General features: G+C 43.2%; 1 protein-coding gene across 1 annotated transcript; it reads right to left on the bottom strand.

Annotated features, from left to right (window-relative positions):
* Positions 1-1,401: 1,401 nt before the first annotated feature.
* LOC124295067 (uncharacterized protein K02A2.6-like) lies at positions 1,402-5,664 on the bottom strand. The gene has a single exon (XM_046743283.1). The coding sequence runs from the start codon at positions 5,662-5,664 to the stop codon at positions 1,402-1,404; it is 4,263 nt and encodes a 1,420-aa protein (XP_046599239.1).
* Positions 5,665-20,938: the final 15,274 nt, after the last annotated feature.

Below are 20,938 nucleotides of genomic sequence, written 5' to 3'. Positions count from 1 at the left end.
CAGAGTTCCTTTTGTTCTTGAAGATATGAATCATTTCCTTAATAATACGTTTATACCAGTTCGGTTCTGTAGTTAGGGTTATAGAGTTGTTGGAGTCAAAACTGTGTCCAAGACTTGAGGAGTGTTCTGCTAAAGCGCATCTATCAGTGTCATGGCATTTAATATTAGAGCGATGGCCAGAAATTCTATTTTATAGATGTTGTGACGTTTGTCCAACATAACTCTTGCTACAGTCTCGACATGGTATTTTGTACACACAATTAATTTTATCTAAATTGGGAGTTACAGATTAAAGATGAGAAAAAAGAGGAAGTTTGGTAGTATGAGAGATTCTAAAAGAAATTTCAGTAGTGTATATATGAGAGTTCTAATACAAAGATGGCGGCGCTCCCCCCTAGCTCCCCCCTAGCTCCCCCCTATCTCCCCCCCCCACGACTCACGGCGCTCTCTCTCTCACCCCCCTCCCCCCCGGTCATTTTCGGTGGCTATTTTCATAGGATTTGACACACACACACACAAAATAATTCATGTCGAGACTTGTTTGGCGCCGGAAAGCCACACATAAATCAGATAGGGTAAGAACCCGCGAGATCTATTGAAAAAATTCCAGGAAATGACCCCTGAAGGAAGGTTTAAAATGGCGTTTTGAATGCTTTCAACAATTTTTTTATTTAACACCAATTACATTTAGTTATCTTATTCTATTCTCAATTATCTTATTCTAAATTTTAACGAGTAAAATCATACATATTATTTTCAATATCCATATTAATTAAACATATTGTTATTCCAAAATTGACTTATACCAATTTTTTAACAGTACCACTGATCGGATTATATTCAACAATGCGATCATGCAAGATCATGCAGTAGGCAGAAGTGTGTGGTGGGAACGTAGTGCTAGAGTCAAATTCCAATCGAATGTCCACAGGTCCCCAGTTTTCAATGTTTCGTTCTGCTTGGAGCAATCGATGACGATAAGGGGAGCTTGGTTTGTAAATTCACGCCTCGATAGCAAAGGCTCAGCTTCTTTGTTATAGTAGCTCATTTGAAACCGAACATACATATTGTGGTATATTTATATGTTGATATAATAATCAATATACACAGGAAATAAGATTAAATGTAGTAAGTTTATTCATAAGTATGATTATAAGGATACAAATGATATATACCAGTGAGTACAATAGGAAGCGTGGAAGCCGGCATGGCATTCACACGAGCGCCCAAGACCGAGTGCTTGGCCCGCGCACCGTAGTCACACGCAGAGTATAATCACACATACCAACATACGTGCATACTCGCGCACACTCGCATACGCACAATAGCGTATGCCGTACTACCTTACTCACATACATCACAATCTTCCGCCTTTTTTAAACATGCGTTCAACCGCGGAGATCATCGCAGATTCGGACGCTTTATCATTTGATCGACGTGTCGCTTTTGTTTTACATTGTCACTATCTTTGACAATGAACGTCGACGGTGACACTTGTTTTACAACTTCACCTACAATTCGTTTCTCACTTCTAGTCGCGTGGTTGTCAAACGCAACAATGTCTCCCTCTTCTATATCGTTCTTACGCTTGCCTGAACGCGATACAATTTGCGCTCGCTGTTGTTGTTCAACTCTCGCTGATACACTAGTTCTTAGTAGATCAAATCGCGTGCGCAATTCACGCTTGTACATCAACTGTGCTGGGCTCTTGCCGGTAGTACAATGCTCAATACTTCGATAGTCTATCAAAAACAAGTTAACGGCATCCGCCGGTTTCTCCCCCCCTTTAACAATTTTGTGCACTTTATCTTTGAATGTTTCAACAAAATTCTCTGCCGCGCCATTTGTGGCAGGATGGTACGGCGGTGAGAAACTATGGTGAACACCATTCTGTTCTAAAAATGACAAAAACTCTGTTGCTCTAAATTGTGGTCCCCCATCGGTAACAGCATGAAACGGCATTCCAAAACGTGCAAACAGATTTTTGAATTCCTCAACTACCCTATACGCTTTTGTATTATTCTTAAAGTTAATGACTTCAGGCCACTTCGTATGCGCATCGATGAGTACTAGATACATATCTCCATAGAATGGGCCTAAAAAATCACAGTGAATTCTATGCCAGGCGCGATCTGGCCAAGGCCAAGTTGTCAGTGGCGTGTGCGGTGGTTTTTTTTGTTCTACCAGGCATGTCGTACATGCCCTTACATAATCCTCTATATCCCTGTCTATCCCCGGCCACCACACATAAGATCGAGCAAGCATTTTAATTTTTACGATACCCATGTGCGACGCGTGTAATTCTTTTAGCATTAGCGGTCGCATCGACTCGGGTATGACTGCTCTTAACCCCCAAAACAAGCATTTATTGTCAACCGTATATTCTAACCTTCTAGAATAATACTCTTTCTCACCTTCCGATAGATCCTTAGAATCAGGCCAACTTGATAGTGTGTACTTTATTACTTTTAAAATGGTTTCATCAGTTATGCTTTTTTTTGCTAACATTTTACTATCAAACGTATCGAAGCCATTCTTAAAAAAATTTAAAGGTGAGAAATTGTTCTCTAGCAACTCTGTTTCATCTTCTATCGGTAGGCGAGATAGTGCATCGCAGTTTGCATTATCTTTTGACTTGATATACTCGACTGTATACCTGAATCCCGACAAGTAGTAAGCCCAACGCTGCAGTCTATTATTCGCCGTAGCAGGTATGCCTCTACGTGGGCCAAGTATCAGTTGTAACGGTTGGTTATCGGTACGTAATATAATATCTCTACCGTAAACAAATTGGTAGAAACGTTTGAACCCAAAAATTATAGCCATAGCCTCTTTGTCTAAAATTGTTCGGTTCAATTCTTTTTTCGCAATTTTCTTTGACGCGTACGCTATGGGTTTCTCGGAACCGTCTTTGTATTTGTGCGAGAGGATTGCTGATAATCCATACGAAGACGCGTCACACGCGAGTACAATTTTTTCCTTTGGGTCGTAATTCGCTAAAACGCGTGGCGAAATCAATTCATTTTTCACCCATCTAAACGCTTTATCACAATTTTCATTCCACTTAAATTCTTTAGCGTTCGCACAATCATACAGAGGTTTCATATTATCCGAGCGATTCTCCAAAAATCTAGCGTAAAAGTTGACTAAGCCTAAAAAAGAATGCAATTCTTTAAAATTCTGTGGCTTTGGAGCGCTAATCATAGCTTCTACTTTAGAACGTGCTTTATGCAAGCCGTCTTTATCAATAACAAAGCCTAAAACCTCAATTCTCTCGTTTAGGAATTTGCATTTCTTGTTTAGCTTTAGTCCGTTTTCTTTCAAACGATCTAAAACTTTTTCCGTTCGCTCTGAGCATTCTTCTTTATTGCGACCCATTATGTATATATTATCGATATACGCAATCGTTCCTTCAATTCCTCGCAAGCACTCATCCATTTTTTTCTGAACATTAGCGGGCGCAGACGCTATTCCTTCTGGTAATTTCGTATACCGGTAAAGACCTTTTTGCGTTACAATAGTTAAAAGTTTGGAACTTTCTTCGTCTAACCCGAATTGCATGTAGCAATGAAACAAATCTAACTCGGTATAATAAACTCCTCCTTGCAGTACGGTAAAAATGTCATCTATAGTGTGCAAAGGATAATTATCAATAATAATGAAAGGATTTATCGTTAATTTGAAATCGCCGCATATACGGAGTTTACCATTACCTTTATACACGGGAACGATAGGCGTAGCCCATTCACTTGTGTCGACTTCTTTTAAGTGTCCCAAACCTACTAATCTTTCTATTTCTTTGTCTACGTCCGGACGTGTTGCATGCGGTACCGGTCTACATTTCGTCGCGATCGGACGTGCTTTGTCCGTTAAGTGGATCGTAACTTCACTCTTATTGTACAGCCCGGGTTCGTTGCTAAATAAATCTTTATACTTCTCAAAAAAATACTCTTTAATTTTTTCTAAGTTAATTTTATTTAAAAAATGACCTTTTCCATTATCTTTTTCTAACGTCAATGGCCAGCACCCGTGTGCTGCTAACCATTGCCTACCAATGAGCATCGGCCCGTCACCTGGTAATACAAAACAGTACAGCGTGCGCTCTTTACCATTGAATTTAACTTGTAAGTCTACTAGTTTACCGAGCGGACGCAAAACCTTGTCATCATACGTGCGCAGTTTGACATCCGTTTTAATTATTTTTTCATTTTTGAAAAACTTATTTTTCTCTGACTCGGAAATTACCGTTGCGAACGTGCCAGTATCCAATTCCATGCTAACATTCTTTCCGTTTACACACAAGTCAACATTCATCGGCTCCGCGCGCGCGCCGCTCTCATTCACACACGCGTTCGCATACACATACTCATGCCCGTTGTTGACTACGTCGATACTGTAGAACTCGTCCTCGTGGCTGCGCTGTTCTTCTTCTTCGGAGCGGCTGCTTTCGTCCAGCTTGTGTACGCTGCTCCCTTCCGGCTGCTGCTCCTTCTTCTTATAGCAGACGCCCTCTAGATGACCAATTGTTTTGCAGAAGTTGCACTTCTTATCCCTGTGTCGGCACTCGGCGCGAACGTGGTTCGCTTTTCCGCAGCAGAAACACCCACTGTTTGTATTTTTCTCTCTTCGGTCGCGCTGCGCGTTGCTCGGCTTTTCTCTCCGTTGCTGGTGCTGCTTCGACCTTTGCTTCCCGCCTTTTGGATTACCACGAAAAGCAAACACCTCTCTTTGCGTATTTTTCTTGTCTAACGCGCACGTTGCATCTGTGGCGTTTTTCACAGCAGACTCCCGTGCGACTGCTTCTTTTAACGCATTCGCGAACGTTAATTTGGGGTCTCTAAAAAGTGAGATACGAGTCTCTTCATCTCGAATCCCTACTACAAATTGATCTCTTAGTGCCGTATCTAAACTTGTGAAATTACAGTTTAAAGCAAGCCTCCTTAACCTCGCTTCAAATTCGGCGACTGACTCGTTCTGCTGCTGCTTTGCCTGCGCGAAGGTACACCGCTCCATCACTTCCGATGGCTTCGGCTTTAGGTGCCCTTGCATTAGCGTTTTTAAATCGGCATACTTTTTGTCTTTCGGCAAGATTGGAGCACACAAGCTCTTTGCCAGCTTGTACGCCTCTTCGTCCAACCTTGTTAGCAACCAAATGTGTTGCTTATTTTCCGCAATATCCTTCATCGCAAACAGCAATTCCAATCTCTCAACGAACAGGTCCCAATCGTCTTTTCCCAAACAGAATTCCAGCTTATTGTTGTCTCCCGCCATGTTGTCGTCGTCGTCGGACTCGGCGTTCGGAGCACCTACGTCACTTCCTTTCTTTGTGTCGTCGGCGGACACGTTTCGGAGCACCTTTTCCGTTTCGTTTTTCGTACTTTCGGTGCCTTCCGCGGACTCGAACGACTCGTTACTCGCGTTTAGTTCCGAATTGTCTTTTTCTAACACCCCACTCGCGTCGGTTTTCTTTTCAGTTTTCGCGGCTTCTCGTGCTTCTATCTCTTGCCTTACGACTTCTTTTAATTCTTTACGTAAGGTTGCAAGCGTTTTAGATATGTCAACGGTAATGTTACGTTTTTGAAACTCTTCAACTACACTCTTCGTATCGAGTTTGTACACCCATCCTACCGTTGACCCTTTTTTTTCGTCGTCACTACCACTCATTAGTAACGGTTTCAGTAAGCAATCGTCTCTTATACGTTTGCTTTTCCTTTCGATCGCGTCTTTTTACAATCGAAAATTTCACACTTCTTTCGCGAAAATATATCGATTTTCGACGAAATACGCGTACCGCACTTCTAATCTGTACTTACGCGGACTCTTATGATTTTTAACGTCTTGGCGCTTACGTATTTTCACTTCCTAACCTCTTTCGAACACGTGTTCTCCTACTTTACTTTTCACACGCGTACACCAATTTACCTCGTCGCCGACTGTGATATATTTATATGTTGATATAATAATCAATATACACAGGAAATAAGATTAAATGTAGTAAGTTTATTCATAAGTATGATTATAAGGATACAAATGATATATACCAGTGAGTACAATAGGAAGCGTGGAAGCCGGCATGGCATTCACACGAGCGCCCAAGACCGAGTGCTTGGCCCGCGCACCGTAGTCACACGCAGAGTATAATCACACATACCAACATACGTGCATACTCGCGCACACTCGCATACGCACAATAGCGTATGCCCTACTACCTTACTCACATACATCACACATATCATAGAGAATGGCGGGGGATGTGCAGGCTCGGACTTGTTCGCTATAAAGAGTCGTAAAACCCAAAACTGTGTGTACACATACCATCCGGTGAAGAGCGGACAAGAGAAGATTTTTCTTACACCAAACACTGTTCGCCACCCGCTTTCCGTTGACCGATTTTTCCCACCACATGGCCCACGCTGCTTAACGACTCATAAAACCCAAAAATTTAGGGATGGTGGGAGGGGGGCTGCGGACCCCAGCCGTCTTTCGCGTCATTTTTTACATGAATTTCATCATCTCTACAGAGTCGGGAGGGCAATAAAACCCAAAAATTTATGGATGGCTAGTCGGATAAAGGGTGGGCCCAGTCGTCTCTGACGTAATTTTTCCCTCCGAGATGCGCAGAACGCAGTGCGCACCGCATCTCTGACGTCATTTTACCCTCCGATATGCGCAGAACGCAGTGCGCACCGTTCCCAAATTCTTGCGATCTATCGGTCTATATACATATAAGCTCAACGCATCCGATGCAGACTCGTCAGTCTTACACGATACGTGCAAGTCAAAAAAGTTATACAAAGTTCAGCTTATATCAACGTCAAAGTCATGGCAATCGAAGCGTATATGGGACTTGCGGAGCAGATGGAGAGGACGTACAATTTGCTGAGAGAGCAACCACCCGGAGAAGAGAATGACGCCGTCATCAATCATTGGGCTGATATTGGAATTGCGAATATCCAAGTTCTGCGCGATATTTCCATGCAACGAGGAACAACCGTTGGTGCGAAAATACGGATCCAACATACGATCGCACTCCTGCAATCTTGGGTGACGAAGATCAAGCAGTTGCAGCAGCGCACAGTGGTGACGGGTGGAAATATCGGTACTCCTGCGGGTGTACAATGGGACGACGTGGATAGCGCTTTTGCCAGCCGAATCAGAACGGGGGTTGTCACAAATCTCCGTCATAAAAATTTGGACGCCTTTCTGGACGATGTGCAGCGCGTCGTCACCGAGAAGTTGGAGCTGATACTGCGCGAGGAGGGAAATGTGAAGGTTAACCTCATATTATCGTGCAAATTCGAAAATGCCAAGCACGAAGAGATCTCGACCGAAGTTAAGAGTTTCAACACCTCCAACGTGGCGATTCTCCTCCCATCAAGCGATATAAATGGTTGGTTTACACGTGCACGGGGTGATCTGCAGTCAAAGGTGGAAGATTTCGAGCAACGCGATTCCGGCTGGAGTATGATTGAGATCCTTAACATCGCTGTAAATATCAATCGCTATCAGCCTCTCGCCGCGGGGGCTTCAACATTCGTCGAGCTGCCCCAAGACATTCAACGGAAGAGAGCGGTGGTGAACGTGAGGAACGAGGACGAAAGATGTCTTCTCTGGTCCGTCATAGCAGCGCTCCACCCAGTCAACACCCACACTGAAAGGACTCCCAACTATCGTCGCTATATTTCCGAGTTCGACTGTACAGGTATCAAATTCCCTGCTACTCTACATGATGTGAAAAAGCTTGAGAGATTGAATAATTTGCGTATCAATGTATATGGTATAGAATCTCAAACTTTTTCGCATCATGCAAAATCAAATAAAAGCGTCATCGTGCCAATTTATTTGAGTAAAAATTTGCATAGCATAAACATTGACACGATTCATCTTCTAATGGTTGAGAGTAATCCGAAAGACGATATGACTAGTGAGTTTGCACCGAGATTCCATTTTGCTTGGATTAAAGATCTTTCCCGATTGGTGAACAAACAATTGTCTGATCATAATGGCCAGCTGTTGTTATGTGACAATTGTTTGTGCCACTTTAGCGTGAAACACGCCTACGACATCATCGACAAGATTGTATTACGCTAAATAAAGTACGCATGGAGTTTCCCAAGTGTAAAGATTTAGTATTTTCCAATTTTCAAAACAAAGGCACCGTTCCATTTGTCGTATACGCCGATCTCGAATGTATATTAATCCCTGAACCTGTGGATGAATTTGAAACTCGTAAGACTTGTGAAATTCAAGAGCATATCCCGCACAGTGTAGCGTACTATGTACATTGCGCGTACGATGAGACTTTATCGGAGTTCCACGGTAAACGCGGTGTCGATTGCATAGCTTGGTTTATGAAACAGCTTAAAGATTTATCAATTCAAGTAGAGTCACGCATCAAAAACATAATTCCGATGAAGTCTCTTACCCAAGTGCAACGCGATCGTCACATGCGCGCAAAGAATTGTTATATTTGTGAAAAACCGTTTACCCCTGAGGAGAAAAAGTGTTACGATCACTGTCACTTCACGGGTAAATATCGTGGTCCTGCTCATAATCGGTGTAATTTTGAATTTCAGAGAGTCGCACACAGTTCCGAAAGTTTTCCACAATTTGTCCGGTTACGATTCTCACTTTTTAATAAAATCCCTCGCGTCAACTTTTCCCGGTAAAATTACACTGCTACCCATAAATAAGGAAAAATATATATCCTTCACGAAACGCGTTGATGGAACAATGATGCACTTGAGGTTCATCGATTCGTTCCGATTTATGGCTAGCAGCATCGATAAACTTTCCAAATATTTGACTGATAGCGATAAACGCATAACACGTAAATTTTATAATAACCCGACTCAGTTCAGTTTGATGACCCGCAAAGGCGTTTTTCCCTATGAATACGTCGATTGTTGGGGGAAACTCGATGAACCGCGATTACCTGCAAAGAAGCATTTCTACTCGCACCTCTGCGATGCAAATATTTCAGACGCCGATTACGAGCACGCGAAAACTGTTTGGAGGGAATTCCATTTAGAGTCATTGGGGGGCTATTCAGATTTATATTTAAAAACCGATGTTCTTTTGCTTGCCGATATTTTCGAAAATTTCCGCGCTAGCTGCCTCAAAACATACGATTTAGATCCGTTGCACTACTACACTGCACCGGGACTTGCTTTTGACGCGATGCTCAAGCATACTAATGTAAATTTGCAACTTTTAGACAACCCTGAAATGGTGTTATTTATTGAAAGAGCCATTCGAGGCGGCGTAGCACAATGTTCCAATCGACACGCTCGGGCCAATAATAGATTCATGGGAACAGATTTTGATCCAAACAAAGCGGAATCGTATCTCATGTATTTTGACGTGAATAACCTGTACGGTGCAGCTATGAGCGTGCATTTACCAATCGGTTCGTTCGAGTGGGAGTATCAGCAGATCGATATAACGAACCATCCGGACGATTCGCCGATCGGTTACTTTCTGGAGGTAGATTTGGACTACCCTGTAGAACTCCACGAGGATCACAAAGACTTACCTCTTTGTCCCGAACATTTTACTCCCCCAGGTAGTAAAAATGCCAAACTCGCGACCACCTTTCACCCCAAAACAAAGTATATATTGCACTATAGAAATTTGAAACAGTGTTTGAGTTTAGGATTGAAATTAACGAAAGTGCATAGAATTTTGAAGTTTGCGCAATCTCCATGGCTCGAGCCTTACATCACGCTCAATACAGACATGCGTAAGCAATCTAGGAATGAATTTGAGAAAAACTTTTACAAACTCATGAATAACGCTGTGTTCGGCAAGACTATGGAGAATGTGCGAAATCATAAAGATGTTAAATTGGTTACAAAATGGGAGGGAAAAGGTGGTGCGAGAACGCTTATTGCCCGAGCAAACTTTCACAGCTGCACCGTATTTGACAGTGATATGGTTATCATTGAAATGAATCGTGTCAAAGTTCACTTCGCCAAACCTATTTACGTCGGCGCATCAATTCTAGATCTGTCAAAAATCTTTCTCTACGATTTCCACTATAATTATATTAAAACCAACTTTTCGAATAAACAGGCTAAATTGATGTATACCGACACAGACAGCCTTATTTATCAATTCAATGTGCCTAATATCTACGATATCATCAAACGTGATGTAGATACAATGTTTGACACCTCTGACTATCCGCCCGACAATGTGTATGGTATTCCCCTTAAAAACAAAAAACAACTAGGACTAATGAAGGATGAAAATAATGGTAAAATTATGACAGAGTTTGTGGGACTGCGAGCAAAGCTGTACACATTTACTACGATGGGCGAGGATGGGGAAAAATATGACAGTGGCGTAAAAGTGAGTAAGCGTGCCAAGGGTGTAAGAAATTCATCGATAAATAGCATCACGTTTGATGATTATAAGCGCTGTCTGACGGCTTACCGAGAGTTGACTCTTCCACAGTGTTTAATACGCAGCAAAAACCACGAAGTAAGCACGATCGTACAAAAAAAATTGGCTCTGAGTTGGCAGGATGACAAGCGGCAATTGATACCCGGACAGACCGACACCGTACCTTGGGGGTTTGTCCCAGCCCCCCAATAGCTATAGGATAAACTTAAGACATAGAATTGATGTAAATATTTGATGTTTGACGCCTCGAACGATCCACCATCGGGCGGAAACGTTTCATGATCAATACGATATTTCATGGATTCGAAGTTTCAAAATGCGAATTCATATACTCAACAATTGTTTATTTATTTGTTATTGATATATCAAGCAATTATTCATATTTATTCGTTTACCACGAGAAAAGTTTTCAGAAAATGAAAAAAAATTTTCAGGAAACGAAAAAAACTTTTCAGAAAACGAAAAAAAGTTTTCAGAAAACTTTTTTCCCATTTAATTAACACGTAAAAAAAGTTTTCAGAAAATGAAAAAAAGTTTTCAGAATGTTACGTCCTCCAGACTTCATATTCCTTTCCCACGCTCTTAGTTACCTTACGCTCTGTAGTCTACCCTTATCGTTCGCGAGTCAGCAGGTTCTCCTGTAACTCGCGGCCAGCTCGCCTGCTACATCCGGCAGAAGCAGGCAGATCCATCCCAGCACTCAAGCAAGACACCTATCCCTCTAAACCAAGACCATACCCTTTTTCCCTTGACCGACTCCGTTGCATTGACCACTAATGAACAATCATATACTTTAAATCGTTTACCTTCCCTTAATACCGATCCCTTTCTATTCCATTCCCTTCCTGCATTGGGAGTAGTAGCACGCGAGTGCATAGTCGACGTGAACGGACCCTACAATAGCCAAATAACACCTTGGCTGGGCGTGGAGTAAGCTCCGATTGCCGCTCATCGGAGCCTACGCAATCTACCCCGTAACATTTTGGTGGCAGCGGTTTTGCCCGTCGACCTACCCGTCAGTGCAGTGCTGCATGTTTTCTACGAAAGTGTTCAGTGCTCAAAATTTCTAACGCCGTATCAATCAGTGATAGCCGTGTTACGAACGAACTCCGGCCCACGAGGTACTGTGACAGGCATGCAGAACCTATTCAACTCGCCACGGACACAGGCTCTGCAAACAGTCCCCAATTTCAATAACTCCGTCACATTTTGGTACTATTGAAATTCATCGATACGTACGACGTCGAATAACTGTGTAGCGAGTGGAAATTCAGTGCGATAGCCAAGTTAAGCCGCACACCGCATCTGAACACATCACCCTTCGAACCGACAAATATTGAATGGACCCTTCGCGCTCATTCGGACTCCTGCAACCCTGTTGAGACGAGAACCTGGACCCGAAAGTGACATCGCCCTAAGACCTGGATTACCACACTTATTTATCAACACGCCACGGAGTACCTCATCTATACCCTCCTCGTGCCGACGCATGACGTGTATCGCCTCTTCAAGTTTCACCTGCGTCCAGCTGCCTAGAACTATGCTGTACTCTGTTTTTGCGTTTACCTTCGCCCTGTCAGTCTATTCTAAGTCTTAGTATTGAGTTGATATTTTTATTCCTGTAGTTGCAATACCCTGCTTAAATCAACATGGCACCAACTAACGAAACCGGTTCAAATTTTTGGTCAGTAAAAGATGTCTTGCCGACAATCCCCCCTTTTGACGGCCACAACATGCCCTTCGACTCATTTGTAGAACAATTACGTCACGTAGAGACTCTTATAAAAGCTTCGGATAAAATGACTTTCGCCAAATTTGCGCAATCAAAGGTTACAGGCCCCGCATCTCAATATTTAATAGGCATTAACTGTAATGACGTCAAGGACCTCATAACTGCCCTTAGCCCAGCATACCGCCCGGATATCCCCATACGCCAGTTATCCGCTCAATTAGATAGAATTACACAACAACCATATGAGCGCATCATAGATTACTCGTGCAGAATAAGAGCAATATCAAAAGAAATAAGCACAGCAATCATAGCCAAACACCCACCAGACTTAGCAACGCTTCTACTGAACGATCTAAAGAAGGATACCTCCAGATCGTTTATTAGAGGGCTTCGGCCAGAATTGGAGTGGAGAATCGCTACTATCAGACCATTACCAACCTTCGAAACTGCCGTCAGCATCGCCGAAGGTGAAGAAGCCGAGCTAATTAACCGTCAGATGCAATTCTCTGCACATTATTTTACCCCCTCCACACCCATGTGTCTGCCGTTACCCCCCCATACTGCTCCTCCGTCTCAGGTGCCCACCGCGGCCTCCTCTATCCCCCCCCTGATGTCATTGCCCACACGTGGTTACGTTTATCAACCAGCGCCTCGTACCGAACCCGGAACCTACGCCCAAGCACTCCATCCGAACAACAGTTCTGCTGACTACGTTAATGCTCTGCCCAGCACTTGTCAATTTTGTAACCACCAGGGTCACTCCATCACGGAATGTCACCGTTTGCAAAGTAAAAGATATTGTACCAAATGTCGCAGAATGGGCCACTTCCACAATGAATGCAACGTAAACCAAGAACTGCACTGCGACAATTGTAATCGCAGAGGCCACACAGTAGACCGATGTAGATCCTTTCCGCGTAATAACCAAGGCAATGCAGGCTCAAATAAACATTTAAACGGGAACATCGCCCGCGGGGAGAACGCGCCCGCGAGCAATGCAAACAACTAGCGTTCCGATCTTCAAGTCATATCCTCATAACAGCTTCAGCTGACCCTCCACTAATTTCGATCGACACCCCCGAGCTAATAAAAATATCTACATTTATTATTGACACCGGTGCAGACGTCAACTTGGTCAAAGAAAGTTCCGTTAGGCCCCTCGTACGACGAACAACCGACGAACGTTTGACGCTGACTGGTATAACAGACAAAAAGACGCAAACTATCGCAAAAACGGAAATACGTTTTAATAATAAATCCCATACCTTTCACTTGGTCCCTGACTCGTTTCCGATTCCGCACGACGGCATCTTAGGCCAGCCCTTCTCACGAAAAGAGAAAGCAACTATTTCTTTCAACTCAAACTCGGTGATGCTTGGATCCTCATTGCCAATCCACTTTAGTAAATTCGATGAACCCTCGTCCGCGCCCGAAAAAACGCGCGTAATTACAATACAGGCCCGTACCGTGAAAGCCATCCCACTAATAGTTGCGAACCCAGACACTAAAGTAGGTTACCTTAAACGCATCGATTTAGGCAACAATGTTCTATGTGGTGAAGCGTTAGTTGAAAACCAGAACGGCATCGCTTACTCGTACGCGTTCAATTGTAACGAATCTGCCGTAGAGATAAGACCCCCAACAGTAACCCTAGACGAGTTCGACGAGCCACTGAGTACAGTCATGCCCAACGCTACGCCCACTGCATCGAGTAACCACCACAGCGATGCCCGCGCCAAAACCCTCGTTTCGCACCCAGGCCCTCTCCTCAGCAACTCATTAATTGTTTCTGCCGCCAAGCGTACATCGCGACCGACTAATAATCCCCCCTCCTGCCCCATCCAGTCCACTGACCTCGCGCAACTGCAATCCGATCCTCCTATCCCTGACGACAGTACACCCTGTCCCGGTGCCGCAACAGTGCTCTTGACTGACAGTAGGTCAGAAAGATTGGACGTCCTAAAGAACAGCTTACATCTTGATCATTTGAATGAGACCGAAAAACAATCTATATTTAACCTCGTAACAGAATTTAACCATCTCTTTTACCTCCCAGGTGATAAATTAGGCCACACCAATTTATCTCATCACACTATCCCCACGATGGACAATACGCCTATTCATACCAAACAATACCGTTTTCCCAAAATTCACAAAGACGAAATCGAATCCCAAGTTGATAAACTACTCAAACAAAATCTTATTAAACATTCCTCATCTCGGTATAATTCCCCGGTGTGGATCGTTCCAAAAAAACCGGATAGTGACGGCAATAAACGATGGCGTATGGTAATCGACTACAGAAAACTTAACGAAAAAACAGTCGGCGACGCATACCCCATGCCCGATATCACGGAAATCCTTGACCAGCTTGGCTCAGCTAAATACTTTTCCACATTCGACCTTGCATCCGGGTTCCACCAAATTCCCATGCATCCGGACCACAGCACGAAAACTGCATTTTCGACACCTAGAGGCCATTATGAATTTTCTCGTATGCCCTTCGGACTAAAGAACGCCCCCGCCACGTTTCAAAGGCTCATGGACCAAGTCCTTCTAGGCCTACAAGGCAACGAGATGTTCGTATATTTAGATGACATAGTTATTTACGCTCGAAACTTGCAAGAACATGAAATTAAATTTCGGAAATTAATGAAGCGACTAACCGCTGCTGGTTTAACTCTACAGCCAGACAAGTGCGAATTCTTGCGCAAGGAAGTCGTTTACCTCGGACACCTCATAACTGAGTCAGAAGTAAAACCTGACCCTGGTAAATTAATAGCTGTAAAAGAGTATCCTGTCCCCAAAAGTCCCAAAAACGTTAGACAGTTCCTTGGCCTTTTAGGTTATTACCGAAGATTTGTTCCAAATTTTGGAAAAATTGCTAAATGCCTTAACAATTTAACGAAGAAGGATACCCCTTTCATCTGGACGTCCGAACACCAGTCTGCCTTTGAAACCTTACGCGATTGTTTATGCAAAGAACCAATTCTACAACACCCGGACTTCAACAAACCATTCACGCTCACTACAGACGCGTCAAAATTCGCGATAGGTGCAGTTCTCAGTCAAGATAAAGACGGTGCCGACCTACCGGTAGCATACGCATCCCGAGCCCTCAAGCCCGCTGAATTAAACTACTCGGTACCTGATAAAGAATTCTTAGCCGCCTACTAGAGTATGAATCACTTCCGCCCCTACATCTATGGTCAGAAGTTCACTCTAATAACAGACCACGAGCCACTCAAATGGGTAAAAAGCGTCAAGAAGCCTAATTCCCGTTTATTACGATGGAGCTTAGAACTAGCAGAGTACGACTTCGATACGAAATATAAGTCCGGAAAATCTAATACCAACGCTGATGCTCTGTCCAGGAACGCACCGCCCGACACCGCTCAAATTCTTCCCATAGATGCAAAACGCCCCCGTCCAACGACTGAAGCCTCTAGCGATAAACCAAAAAAACGCACTAAAAAGACTCATCAGTACCCCAGACGCCCTCGACAGACCACAGACGAGTCCACCAACCCAGCTCCACTGAAACACCCTAAAATCTCACAACCCTGTAAGATGATATACTCCTCTGATGCCTCTGATTCCTCTGATCTCTCCGACGATAAGTTCAGCGATAAAGAAACTCCGTTGCTCAAAACCCCCCTCGTTACCCCGGCACCGATCCCAGAACATCACCAACCTAAACGCCATCGCGAAACAAATTCTTCAACAAATCCTGGGCCTCATAAAAGACCATACCTGAGCTATTTTTCAGATTCTTCCCTTAGCTCGGATGACTTACAGACCCCAGAAACTGAATCAGGAACCGATGACCTTTGTCCAACCACCGATTTACCGGGCCCTGCTTATAGCGATTTCCTCATAGAAAGCGAAACTTTTCCTCTCATGCGTAATAGACGTATCAAAGAAATAAAAGCTGACCTATTACAGCAAAAGGATAACTTGGCTCATTGCATATCGGCTGACTGCCAAATGTCAAAAGGAATCGCTTCAGAACTGACAGAACGTAGATTCATAAACCGCGAACAACTTAGAGAATTCGACCCGACTGTGACTGACGTTATTTCTGTGGTACATGGAAACCGGAAAATCTATAACCTAGTTACGAAGTCCAAATACAGCGACAAACCTTTGCCCCACGTTTTTTTTGACACCTTGGTTAACTTTAGGAAAACCTTGCAAGAAGATGGCGTAACATCCGTCTCGATACCATTGATAGGTTGCGGACTTGACAAATTAGAATGGAGCGCGGTACGCAGAATGATCCATTACGTTTTCAAAAATTCGAAAATAAGAATCACCGTTTGCCGCCTCGACTCTCCGCTTCCTGCCACCGCGCGCCCCTGCATTACACCCCCACCCGTTTATACTAACCTCCCTGACCCTGTCCCTTCCACATCTGGATTACCCCTCCGCCGCCATCTGCGAAAGGAATCGGAACGTCCGACTAAACCTGCAGCACCTCGTCCGATTCCACCTCCACCCCCACCCACTGACGTCATCATGCCCTCCCCTGTCGGGCCTCCGCGTCCCGCTAGGAGATACCCCCCCCGCTACTTCCAGGCCGACGAACCCTTCCTTACACTCCTGTTCCCCTCCCCCCTCGCCCCTCCCGCCCACCTCTGATAACGACGACAGTTCCGACTTGCTCACAGACGCTGAATACTATACGTGCACTCAACAATTCGACTCCCATATGGAAATTACTGACCATAACCATGACAGTGCTCTCAACACTAACGATGATCAAATTAATGACCCTCACGGTTTCGCATATTTTATTGACAACTTGGACGACATACCAGTATCGGACAATGTCAAAGATACCAATGATGGAATTTTGATGCTCAAAACCAACTATGCGCACTTCATATCGACAGACTGCGCTTGGATCAAAGGTATACCAGCCCAACTTGCCGGCGAGAATATGGTTGACCCAAAAATAGTAATGAGGCCTCGTCCGCGAAAATTTGATATCATTGAATCTAAGCACAATAGTCGACGTATTTTCACCCTAGTATTGAAAACAAAAGGCTCAGATAAAAGCAATCTATACGATATCTTCAAGCTATTGTCCAAACTGAAAACGGCTTTAGCCGATTCAAACCTAAAGTCTCTTGCCCTCCCGATAACCGATGACAGTTTAGACGCTCTCGATCCTCGCGTTATCCGAAAACTTCTATCCTATATTTTCGCAGACTTAGAAATTCAAATCATCCTTTGTCGAAACACGACTGTCATCCCAGACGAATGTTTACGAAAAGAAATAATCAGAGAATGCCACGAATCGTTGATCGGCGGTCATCAAGGTGTCACTAAAATATATAACCGCATTAGACAAAAGTATTTTTGGCCCCGTATGAAAGAACAAATCCAAGATTCCATAAGAACTTGCGAGAGTTGCCAAAGAAAAAAATTGGTCAGAGTAAAAACCAAATTGCCAATGATGATAACGGACACGCCTGCCGATGCATTCGACAAAGTGGCATTAGATATTGTTGGACCTCTACCCCTTACTAAATCGAACAACAAATATCTTTTGACGATACAATGCAATTTGACAAAATTCCTGGACGCCATCCCTTTACCTGATGCCACCGCCAAAACTATAGGCGCAGCATTCGCAAAAGAATACATTACACGTTACGGTGCTCCTCGAGCAATACTCACAGACCAAGGACAGAATTTTATGAGCACAGTCATCAAACATCTTTGTAAACTTTTCAAAATTAAGCAAATACGAACCACAGCTTACCGCCCACAGTCTAACGGATCGCTAGAACGCAGTCACCTTGTTCTCACTGAGCACATCAAACACTACACGGATGCTGGTAAAGACTGGGACGATTACATCCGCTTTGCAATTTTTTATTATAACACCGCGAAGCACGAAGGTACTAACTTCACCCCCCACCAACTAATTTTTGGCTCTCAAGCCAGACTCCCAACAGACGCGAACCCTGCCAGCGCGTATACTCGTTCCTACGATTCCTTCCTTCTAGACTTAATCGCTAATCTATCCAGCATACGAAAACACGCCGCGTCCAACCTACAACAAGCAAAGCATCGTTCCAAGACGTATTACGACCGTAACGTCAACAGCCAAAATTTCGAAGCAGGTCAAAAGGTCTATCTACTGAACGAAACCCGATCCAAATTCGACGACCACTATAAAGGAGTGTATACGATTAAACGTATAATTGACAATATTAACGCTGAAATTTGGATTACCCCCCGAAAAACTAAAATCGTCCATTTCAATAAATTGAAATTGGCACACTTAACCGACTAATTGACCTGGACCGACGCTTGAACGAATACGAACTTGACCTGTCCAGTTTAGTAGACGCTATCCCCTTAGCCCAAAAAGGTATCGTCCAACCTAAAATTCTATCACCAGAACAAATTATTTCCAGCCTTAAAAATATCCCTCACCCGCGTCGTACAAAACCCCAAATTCCTACGCGCCATTCCATCCACCACCCGCACCTAGAAATAATACCATTTCCCGATGACCTGCCTACTCGCTCTTCGTCGCTGCTCCGGACCCAATCGGAAATTGAAATGACGGAACTAGGCATACCTAAGCCGCGTAAATTGCTCCCCGAGCAAAGCCTTAACGATAGCTCCGAACCACTCGAAGTTTGGCGCTAAGCCCTCCGCTATTAGCAATTATATTCTTTCATTGCCTTATTCTGCCCATAATAATCTGCAGCCATAATATAATCATCAGCACGTTGCATAAGTTTCGTTTATAACATATATACAATATCTATCATATATACCACCACATTTATAAGATGTCATTTATAAATTTTTTTTTATTCAAATGCATACTAACCCACTTGAACGCGCACTAACATCTAGGCGCTATATTTTAAGACTCCTCTTTGTAATATTCTGTAAGTGATTCAGTACGATAAGATGTCATTTATAATTTTTTTTTATTTTATTCAAATGTATACTAACCCACTTAAACGCGCACTAACATCTAGGCGCTAGATTTTAAGACCCTTCTTTGTAATATTCCTTAAGTGATTCAGTACGATAAGATGTCATTTATAAAATTTTTTTTTATTCAAATGTACACTAACCCACTTAAACGCGCACTAACATCTAGGCGCTAGATTTTAAGACCTTTCTTTGTAATATTCTGTAAGTGAGTCACTACGTTTCATGGCCTTCCGCTTCCTTCCGAACATTCTATTTCGTACCCTCACCGAATGTTCTTCCCCAAGGGGGGGCGTGTTACGTCCTCCAGACTTCATATTCCTTTCCCACGCTCTTAGTTACCTTACGCTCTGTAGTCTACCCTTATCGTTCGCGAGTCAGCAGGTTCTCCTGTAACTCGCGGCCAGCTCGCCTGCTACATCCGGCAGAAGCAGGCAGATCCATCCCAGCACTCAAGCAAGACACCTATCCCTCTAAACCAAGACCATACCCTTTTTCCCTTGACCGACTCCGTTGCATTGACCACTAATAAACAATCATATACTTTAAATCGTTTACCTTCCCTTAATACCGATCCCTTTCTATTCCATTCCCTTCCTGCATTGGGAGTAGTAGCACGCGAGTGCATAGTCGACGTGAACGGACCCTACAATAGCCAAATAACACCTTGGCTGGGCGTGGAGTAAGCTCCGATTGCCGCTCATCGGAGCCTACGCAATCTACCCCGTAACAAGAAAATGAAAAAAAGTTTTCAGAAAACGAAAAAAAGTTTTCAGAAAATGAAAAAAAGTTTTCCAAAAAATATAATGTGTAATAATCGTATGGCAAAATTGCATATTATCATTATTATTATCACTATTATTATTATCATTATTATTATTATTATTATTTTTATTATTATTATTATTATTATTATTATTATTATTATTTTCGTAGTACAGAGTATGGCACATGTGCGCACAAAGGAGATAAAATGTGGAAATATTTGTATATTCAAAATCTTTTATTGTAATTCGGAAAATACATACAAATTATGTTACATGTTGTTTTATTTATCCAACTATTGTGCGAATTATCAAAACCCAACCACTTCACATAGAACAGATTCCCCCATTTGCGTAACACTTTCTCCACAAGGTAGCCGTCGGGATATTTCACTTTGGTGAGCTCTTCCTCGTAGAAGCCCCCCTCGATGGGATGATCTTGATAATCGGTAAGTTCGTAGGTGGGTGGATTGGTATTTTTCACCTCACTCACGGTGAATATTTCTGTCGTCCAATTGGGTGTATAGCCTTTTTCGAATACATTCTTGTACTTGCTGATTCGAACTCGATCGCCTACACTGAATTTCCGCGCTCGATCGCTTCGTTTGATTTGCCGAGGCTTGTACACGCTACGATACAGCTGTTTTTCATTCTCCGTGCTAACATCCTGTAAGTTTTATTCAAATCGTGCGATGTTTGGTGTTGTTGTAGGACTTCATTAAATCATCCAAAATATTAATCCACTTGTGAAATCCTAGGAGAGTAAACCACATCCACATTTTATTTTTTCAATGTTCGACTGAAAACGTTCGCATATCGACGCCTTTATGTTGCTGAGTGTCAAATACATGTTGATATTGTGCTGCATCATGAGGGCTTTCAATTTGCTGTTGTGATATTCTTTGCATTGATCAACATATAGATGTGCAGGTATACGGCTATGGGTTAGTACAGATTTCATAGCAGCAGCCGCATCTTTCCCCCTACCACGGATGAGGATGAAACAAAAATGTGACAACGGTGTTAAAGTGGGTAAGCGTGTCAAGGATGCGAAAACTGCAACGATAAA

The sequence above is a fragment of the Neodiprion lecontei genome, chromosome 6 (assembly GCF_021901455.1).
Source record: "Neodiprion lecontei isolate iyNeoLeco1 chromosome 6, iyNeoLeco1.1, whole genome shotgun sequence".
Taxonomy (NCBI): Eukaryota; Metazoa; Arthropoda; class Insecta; order Hymenoptera; family Diprionidae; genus Neodiprion; species Neodiprion lecontei.
This window is presented reverse-complemented; position numbering and strand designations above follow the sequence as displayed.

Excerpts from the sequence above, each read along its gene's own strand:
- LOC124295067 (XM_046743283.1), bottom strand. The coding sequence starts at position 5,664 with ATGAGTGGTAGTGACGACGAAAAAAAAGGGTCAACGGTAGGATGGGTG.